The sequence below is a fragment of the Populus alba genome, chromosome 5 (assembly GCF_005239225.2).
Source record: "Populus alba chromosome 5, ASM523922v2, whole genome shotgun sequence".
Classification (NCBI taxonomy): domain Eukaryota; kingdom Viridiplantae; phylum Streptophyta; class Magnoliopsida; order Malpighiales; family Salicaceae; genus Populus; species Populus alba.
In genome coordinates, this window is record NC_133288.1 from 19,724,755 (window position 1) to 19,734,892 (window position 10,138).

Genomic DNA, 10,138 nt, shown 5'->3' on the forward strand with positions numbered 1-10,138 from the left:
AAACCTGTAGATGGTTGTTTCATAGAGTAGGTAAAATGGCTGTCAAACAAACACTAGAAATAGTTTTCATACTCGACTCGAAACCAAGACTGCCCAAAAAAAAAATATAGGTTACTAAAATCTAGATGAATATTTTATTAAAACGCTAGCATGTTTTTCTTCCCCAGTGTCGATTCATCCATTTTTAGAACTTGTTTATTTCAACTAAAAACTCAACCCCATAAGATCTTTAAATCTTAGAAATTTTGGGTGAACCTACCAAACGAGCTTATCAACCATGCGGCTAGCTATTTGACAACAATAATTATTTCAGTAGTCACCATAGACCTGCTTTTCTTGGCGCACAGTGTTTGGTTGTGTTCATTGATTGAACACTTCATGAGCACCATTCATGGTAGCAGCATAGCGCAGTCACTTTGGAGATATGGGTGCAGATTCATGCAGCTGATACGGATCTTTAAAACGTGTTCGTCTTCAATAATATGATCAATGCTGGTAGGGAAAGTCAGGTTTTGATGAGTGAAAGAGAGCAGAGGTATCAGCTAGGGCAAAGGGAAGATCTCCTTTAATTAAGAGATGCGTGAAATCGACTGAGCATCTCGTGAAAATGAGAAGCGGATGATGTGAAAGGGTTGGATTCTGGTAAATCAACTTGACAAAGAAAGAGTTAAAGAAGATCTCTCATTTCACTGATGGCGATCCATCATCTCCCAAGAACAACATTGATCCAAAAAAAAAAACATCGATCCGCTATCTGCACCATTGTCTCAGCCTTATGTTTTGCTTGATATATGGGCATGGCGTGCTTTTGACTGTTTACTCCATGCGTGCATCATATCAAATATATTTGTCTTCACATTACACACATTTCCATTGTATATTCGTAAGAGACAGAATCTGACCATGACTTGATAGATATATGATAATATGCTCTTCACTTCCTGCAATTTAGGCAAGTGCTGGGCAAATTGAAACATTTAATGGTCAAAATTGAGATTTTTTTCTAAATTTTGTGGATGCCGCCGGGCCCCTGCAAAGCAAAACCTAATTATGCCCTTGAGACACATTATGTGGAAATAAATCGAGATATATATATATATATTATATATATATATTATATATATATATAAGAGAGTGCAAATTGAAGGAGAAATAGGAGGAATTTTGAATTGTTGAAATGGGCCCACAAGATTAGATAAGTTAGTTGTGGCGAGAGGCTTTTTTTTTAAATACATTACACTTTTTTTATCGGTTTTGGATGGGGGGATGAAAATTCCTAATTTTGAATTGTTAGGTTTTATGTAGATTTTAATGGAAATGTTAAATTGTATTCATTTATAGCAATTAGGGATTGTGAAGACACGTGTATAGATCAAAAGGGAGAGATTGAAAACTAATTTTAGAAAATTAAAACCTAAATAGCCGGCCATGATTTGATATTTTAGGGGAATTTGGAAATTTGAATAAATTGTGTAAGATTGGTGTTCTACATAATGTATTATATGCTTAATTGAATGGAATTAATGATGATAATGTGGTTCAATTTGATTGTAATTAATGTGAAATAAAATTGGTTAAAATTGATTATGTTGGTTAAATATAGAGTGGTGGGATTGTGTTAGTTTGGTATTTTAGATAATGTCATTATGCTTGAAATGATTGGTAGGATTATGATAATGAGTTTAATTTTTATGGTAATTAATGTGGAATAATTCAATTGATATTACTTTTGTGGGTTAAACATGGAAAATAAAAATATGAAAAGTTATGGAATTATGTAACTAGATAATTTTATTATGCTTAGATTGATTAGTATGATGATGATGATGATGTGGTGTTAAATTTTGATGATAATCTATATAGAATGAAGCGGTTAATTTGACTATGCTGGTTAAATATAGAAAAATATAAATATGAAAATTTGTAGTCTTGTGTAAGTCTTGGGTGGTTAAATGATATTGTATGCCTGAATTTGATGATAAGTTTGTAACTCGAATGATTTCATGTTTGGGATCTTGATTAATGTGTTTAGTAAAAAGAATGATGATGCATTTTAATAAGTATGAATAATATGATTGATTTGGGTACTAATTCTAGACGTTTCCTTGAATATTAGGAAAGATATGAAGGTTGAACTATGGTTGAGGGAGTATTATACAGACTGTTAGGTAATGTCCATCACATTTACATTTTATTTTGAGAAATGTTTTTGTGAAAAATCTCTTTATATATGTGCAACGGGTTTTAAAATGAATTATGAAAAGTTATATAAAATATAATTGGTTGTTTGGATGAAGACTAATTATATTAAATATAGACGGTTGATTGGACAGAAACTAACTATAAAGAATATAGTATATTGTATTGAATGAAGACTAATTATACTAAATATTGTTAGTCGACTGTGATGGAGAATAATTATAAAAATAAGCATTTGTTATAAAAATGGGTGGAGATTAATTATAAAAGTGAGCATCAAAATTTCATATGTTTTTTTTACTTGAGATAAACAAATTGTATTTGCATGATCCAATAAATCAAAAGGTTTTAGTCCGTATCAACGATAAATGAGTGCTTATGTTAGCCAACCATGAACATGGAATGCATGTTTCCAAAAGTTTTAACCATCTACCAAAGGATAACCTGTAGCTTGCTAAGCAGGTGGGAAACATGGACGGCTGGGAATCCCCCACCATGATTGATACCTGGCCCCACTCAACCCAAGTCTTGCTAGTGGCCCACAGCCAATGAAGACATCCTCTTTTTCCTTTTTCTTTTTCCTTTTTTCTTCTTGGAACGGCAGGTGAAGACGACATCCTCATATGAAGAAGCATGTCTTTCTGGATTTCTTCAGGCCTCAGCGAGCCGAGACTTGGGGGTCATGTATGATTGAGAGATGACCAGTTCCCAAAAAGAAAAAAGAAAACGGAAAGGGAAAACGAGAGATGACAAGAAATCTGAAGATACCGAACAGGGAGACTAGATTACAGAATCTCTCAAGGTTTGTGAGTTGTGGGCCCTGATTGGATACTTTCATGGATCCTCTGTGATCTCTAATTTGTCAGCCATCACAGGAAAAAAGCCCAGAATTTGGTCCACCCCTACCTCATAGCATGACTTTTAATTTTCCCTCAATTATTTTCCATGAAATGAAATGAAATGTTGCTAGTTATCTACACGCGCCTCTAGGAGACTGTATCACACACCCAGGATAAGCCTTGTCCACATGGATTCCCAGGGTTTCCAGTAATTCCTCGATTTTGATTGAGCTTCTGTTTCTTTTTTTCTTTTTTTAATATTTTAAGCAAACTTTATTTCTACGGGAAATTCATGGTGGACGATGGGTAAAGGTAGTTTGAGAATGCTGGTTAATACGTGTTTTTAAAAATTTTAAATTTTTTTTTATTAAAAATTATTTTTTTTTGTTTGTTTTGGAATGTTTTGATTACTGATCTCTCAAAAAATAATTTTTAAAAAATAAAAAATATATCGTTTTGATATGAATTTTAGTATGAAAAGCACTTTGAAAAACAACCGCAACCACATTCTCAAACATGTTAGAAGTTAGCCAGACACATTATATATAAGTATGTTTGGTATTGGTTTAATGATTACTTTTTAAAAATTTTTATTTAAAGATGCATTAAAATATATTTTTACTTTTTAAAATTTATTTTTAATATCAGTATATCAAAATAATCTAAAAACACAAAAATTAAAAAATATAATTTTTTTTAAAAGCGCTTTTGAAACGTAAAAACAAATAAGCTCTATAATGAGTTAACCAACTCAAAATATTGTGTTTTTTAAGGTAGTGTTTGAAGATTATAGTAGTGGTTGTTTTTTTAAAGTGTTTTTTTAGCTTGGAAATGCATAAAAATATATTTTTTTTAATTTTTTAAAATTTATTCTTGACACCACCTCATTAAAATAATATAAAATCATAATAAAAAATTACTTTGAAGTAACAAAAAAATTAAAAATTTTCTAAAAAAATATTTAAATAAAAAAACAAACACGCTATTAAATATTCAATAGATCTTCGAAGGTGCAATTATAAAAATAAAAAACTTGAAATTGCGGAATAAAGATTCCAAACATTTTCTTTGAGACAACTCATATTTGATAATGATTAGTAATGCATTCATATTAGAGCTTGTCTAGGCCAAATTCTTAACTAAATCAGACTAAATATCTAATATCTCAAATGAATCCAACCAATTAAATTTTTAATGATTTAATTATTCTAGATGAAATACATTTGGGTCAATATTTTATATAAAAAAAATATTATTATTATTATTTTAATAAAAATAATTGATATTAATTAACCCAGTGATCCGCACGTTTTACCCAACAACTCAGCTATTCAAGGTTTTTTTAAAAAAAATAATAAATCCTGGATAAGTCTGACAATTATGAACAAGTATTGGTGTTCTAAATTTGATATATTTGGGCTTCACCGTGGAAGGTCAACAAGTTAAGATTTGATCGGTCCTGTTTGGCAACGTCTTCAAAACCGCCAACACCAAAACGTGACGTTGAAAAGATAAGCACCAATGAACTCCGCATAGGTTTTGGTCGAAAACCAAGCGTGTCCATGGGCCATGTTAATGTGTTTTGTCTGTTTTATGGTCCCTGTTTTCTTCAATTTTTTTCCCTTCCTTTATTTCTTCTTTTTCTGAAAGATCATCGATTGCAAATGTTCCCTTCTTTTCTTAATTATTCCATTTATTTAATTAAAAATTAATTACTATATATTATAAAGTCCAAATACATAGTTATAGTATGGTAATGTTTTTTTGACTAAAAAATATATTAAAATAATATGATTTTAATTTTAAAAAACTAATTTTTAACATCAACACATCAAAATGATCTAAAAATATAAAAAATTAATTTTAAATTTTAAAACTAGCTTCTTTCATTGTATATAATTAGAGATTGGATGCTTTTTTTCGTTTTCTTTTGGGAAATTAAACAATGTAACCTCATCTTATTTTAACTTATTTATTAATTGGTCTCCTTTTTTTAACGAGGAACAGTATTGTATTTCGCATTTTATTTTGGGCCATACATATCTTAAACATATTCGAATTTGCTGAGGCAGTCAAGTTCTCAGTCAAAATCATGATTTGTTAATTGCCCTATGAAAATCAAGATTGAATGGCGGGTTGATGAAAGATGATCAGAGACTGGGTAGATTGATGGCGTGGATGTCCAACAACTATATATAAAGCATTGCATACTGATAAATGGAATGAAAAGGAAAGTTCCACTCAGAATCAGATACATATACGCATGTGTGGAGAACAATCCACTTGAACACGTAGGACTTGTTCGAAATGGGTAGCATGCACGATTTGAATGCCACAAAAAAAAAAAAAAAAAAAAGAAAAAAGATAAATCCAACCTTCCTGGTTGGCATATGACAAGGTCGTCGACCACCAGCCATGTTTTCTTGTATGAGGTTCGAATAGGTGCGGCCCTCCTCAATACTATTTGTCGTGTATAAATGATATATATTTATGTGGTGCCAATTGCAGGTGTAGCTAATGGCATGCCATGCACATATATTATATGGACAAGGACAGCCAGAACTTAGCTTTGCAGATTGGATTTAACGAAGAATGAGTCAGCACGTTGAAGAGCTTGGAGCTTAAATCACAGAAAATGGAGAACAGGATGGCAAGTTTTGTATCTTCGCTTGGTAGGGTTTGTGGTGCTTATTGTGTCCATGCATGGTTGGGTGGGCAGAGTGGTGGGGTTTCATGAATTCTATTGAAAAGACTACTAATTTCTCTTGTTTGTTGGTGGATCGATCGATGACTAGCTTTCCATTTCATTTTTATGTAAGCTCATCACAAAGCATACGTGCATTTCATTACTTGAGTTTAACTCTATAGTTATACCGTTGTAATCAATAGAGAAAACAATTATAATTGGGTTTCTCGTATATATACCAAGTTGCATGTGTATCGATCATTATATATATCGACCACGGAAAATTATGGGTAGTGAAGAGGCTAATACTTGCATTAATCCACACATCCTTACTGGTACTGTTGGAGAAATCTTGGCATGCAAGGAAAACAAAAGGTGCAAACAAGATTATAAGATCGAATAATGAGAACAAAATCGATCGAGGGATTTGCTTCTTAGAAGTCTTGCCTGTATATCTGCTGGGAGAATCTAGAATTAATTCGATTGTATAATAATTCCATTGAGGCAGACAAATTTAGGTTTTGAAAATGGATCAAAATAATTTTTTTTTATTTTTTAAAAATTATTTTTTGATATTAACGCATCAAAATTATCTAAAAACATAAAAAAAATATTAATTTAAAGAAAAATAATTTTAATGACTTAAATTATATACAGAGTAAAACAAATTATGAATGGGTGAAAAAAATGTATGGCATAAGTGGACATTTTTTAAACTATCATTTTAGTCTTTAGAGATAACTTTATAATTATATTTAAAAAAATAAATGAAAAAAAGAAAAGAACATGAAAGGCTATCTAACAAAAAAGTCAGTTTAAATATTGTAATGGAATCATAATATAGGGTCTCTGGGTGTAAGAAAAGAGTAAATTATGTAGCTCTTTAGTATATTTTATAATAATAATAATGATGATATATATATATCATTTGTGGAATAGATAAACAAATAAAAAATAAAGGATTTATTATCTATAATTTAATTAAGTATTTCGAACAGAATCTGGATTTAATATATTAATTGAGCCATTAAGATGTAACAATCCAATAAGAATTATGAAGTTACTTCACCTCCCACAAAATTCCATAATCTTTTCAAGAGAATCTAACTCAACTGATCTTCAATACCAAGAACTGATCATGTTATATTAATAATTCTAGGGCATATATACACTAGTAATTTATGCATATGCTTCTTTTTTTCTTTGAACAAATTATATGGAAGCTGAACCTCTTTCAATCTTCCTTGATATGATTGTCCATCTCTCTCTCTCTCTTTTCTGTCACATGGCATGCTAAAGGACTCTCCTGAACCCATCAACGCAACTTGCAATCCACCTCCAAAGATACATGTCAGGCACCGTGAGTATTCATTTTACACGCATTATATATATATATATATATATATATATATATATATATATATATATATATATATATATATATATATATATATATATGGAACTGTAAGAAATGGCAAACTTACTAACTTACCAATACAAAAAAAAAAAAAAAAATTCCATGTCGCTTTGCATCGCGGTCGATATCGAGAATATCAGCCAAGACTCACCACCACTCATTTCAGTGCTGTTTTGTTTCATCTGGATTTTTATCATACATTTGTTTCTAACACAAACATCATTTTCATAAGTACATTGATATTTCTTCGTCTCTTAAAACGAGAATGGTTAAGTTTGGTGGTAAGAAAAGAACAATAAAGATGCAAAGTATAACTACGTGAGGGTAATTTAAACTCTAATTTAATTTTCTCGTATACGAGCATCTCTTTAGACAAAATACTTCATGTGATCATGAAAAAGGGGCGGCATGCTGTTCGAACAGAAGATGCTTGGGATATTTGTTTTTTTTTTTTTTCTGTTTCTATGACATAATATGGTGGGAGAATATGTGCTTAAACACAAAAAATCTATAAGATTCTCAAAGCACATGATGTTTGAGACGCAATGATGCATGTGCTATCCATTCCCCGAACTAACCCCAACACCCCATGAAAGAACCTTAACGTATGGATGCCCAAACTCCACGACTGGACAGTGCTCCTGCCCTCTAGCCTCTAGCCTCTAGCCCTCCTCCTTTAAGGAATCCTACCCTCTCTCTCAATCGCCTGGCCCATGTAACCATCCATTTGAAACTTCAAAAAGTTTCGGCTCTTGTTAGGTTACCCCCATACGCTTATGAATTGACCGTTCTAGCCTTTTCTGCACGTCTGATTTTGGAGAGAAGTTGCTGTAAATATGGGGAAAGTCATGAAACCAGTGTGTAAATCGATGATGCAAACAGCAATCCATGCATGTTAGGATCTGAGCAAAGCGAAAAAAGACACATGGATGATCATGTGCGTGCTGAGGCGAGGTCCATGTTGCTATCTTCACTGGGACCTAGGTCTTGTTGAAAGTTACTGGGCATTCGTACTCTATCCGTACACCTCAACTTGCAATCTGTTTACCGTTGGAGCATCCAAACTACCAGAATGCCACTATCAACATTAACATTTCATACAAGGAAGAGAGAAAAAACTTCAATTGAAAAACGAGCAAAGATTGATTTATATAAATCATCAAGAAGCCACTCTTAATTCCTCCTCTTCTTTTTTTAACACAACTTTTTATCTTTTGATTCTCCTCCGCGTGTATTGCAAAGTGACCATCATCCCTACGTGCATGACTTGGTAAGTTCATTTAATTTATTGCCTCGATGCTCCGGCCTTTCGAAGCATAAATTTCTCCTTCCCCGCCCAAGATGGTCCAGAAATATTGCTTCCCTGCCATACGTCCTGATCAAGATTTATGTTGGAACCAGCTGGTTATGCTTTGGAGCCATGGAAGGTGATGATTATATATGCTTTTAAGGTTATGGCAGTTGACAAATCTTAAATGCTGAATTTCTCTTCTTAAGGGTAGTTTTAGACAGAGTGGGCATATTATATGTACTTAATACAAGAGAATCAATGATCCACGGTGGTAAATAAAGAGACCGAGGAGAGAGACTAATAAATTCCAATAACTACCATTAGCATATTTTACAAAATCCAAGGAGTTCGATGACTAAACTTGTAATTAATCACTGATGAAAGTTAATTAAATACGAGGTAGGATATATAGTAAACTTATAATGAAAGAAACTAATAGAGAGACAAGGCACAAAGGCTTCAAGTAGCCACCCAAAATGGCTCCCAGTTAAGCAAGCTTTTGCTGCTGCTCCCACCTTCCTTGCACCTTCGTGGTCTAGCCAAGTTCCCCATCCCCATTTCACCCCCAGTATTTACACTACTTCCCTCCAACTCCTCTCCCCAAATACCATCACCACCCTCAGCTTCATCATCTCCACTTTGATCATCATCACCGTCTTCTTCAACTACAATTTCCTCACCAGACTCTGCTTCTTCCTCTTCACTGTCAAAGTTATTAGAAGAGCAGTGATTCATCAAATGCAGCCGGAGCCGGCCATCGGTTCTCTCTGCATGTAAATAAGCATGGCAAGAAGAGATGGTCACTGCTTCCAGGACTAGCCTTCCACCTTCTCGGTGAGGCATCACTCGGACATTGTTGGAGCCACTAATCGAGCTCAAAGGAGGTGGGAAGCTAACACTTCGACTCGTTCTTCTTGCTTCACGCGATTTTGGTGTTTCTCTAGTCTCATAATTCACATTTTCTAATGGAAGGACAGCCATATCGTCGCTGCTTTCACTCATCTCGCTGCCTGTTTCACTCCCCAAGCTTTCGGTACACATTTCCAGGCTCTTTTCGTTGAGCATGGAAGAGGAGCGCTTAAAATTCGGAGGGACGTAGACTTTGTCGTTCTCTTTGGTGGTCTGAGAGGTATTGTTAGCAATAGACTGGAGGAAACTCCAGCCGCCCATGTCAGCATTTTTGTCTGAGTCAGTGACAAAAGGCTTGCCACTTGTTGAAGAGCGAGAATCATTGGATTTGGATGGAGCCAATTTGATCCTCAAAACACGTGTTTCTACGAGGGAGACCGGCTCTAGGCATGATTGGAGGCCTGGACAGGAGCTTGAGGAGGACATTTTTCACAATAGAAATGTGGAAGGTAAAAAACAGAGGAAATGAATGATCTGAAACAGGGGAGGCTTTTGTTTTCTTATTGAAATTGTGGGATTTGGGAGGTTTATGGGAATGAATTTGAGATCGAAGAGGTGCTTTCAAACAGAACCCGCGTTTCGGTTTTGGTGAGATTGGAGATGATCTATGGGGCTCGAGGAGAGATTACAAGAGAGAAAGAAATTAGGAGTGAAGATGAAAGGGAAATGTAAGGAGCTGCGCATGAATTTATAGAAGGATAGAAAGCGGCAGGGCGGCACCACTAGTTAAAAGTAGTTGGAAAGAATTGAGGTCATGACGATAGTTTAAACTTTTTTTACAATATAAATAATCCTCT

At 33.7% G+C, this 10,138-nt stretch overlaps 1 protein-coding gene across 1 annotated transcript; it reads right to left on the reverse strand.

Moving 5' to 3' along the window:
* Positions 1 to 8,891: 8,891 nt before the first annotated feature.
* On the reverse strand, positions 8,892 to 9,767 carry LOC118062245 (protein FANTASTIC FOUR 2). The gene has a single exon (XM_035075981.2). The coding sequence runs from the start codon at positions 9,765 to 9,767 to the stop codon at positions 8,892 to 8,894; it is 876 nt and encodes a 291-aa protein (XP_034931872.1).
* Positions 9,768 to 10,138: the final 371 nt, after the last annotated feature.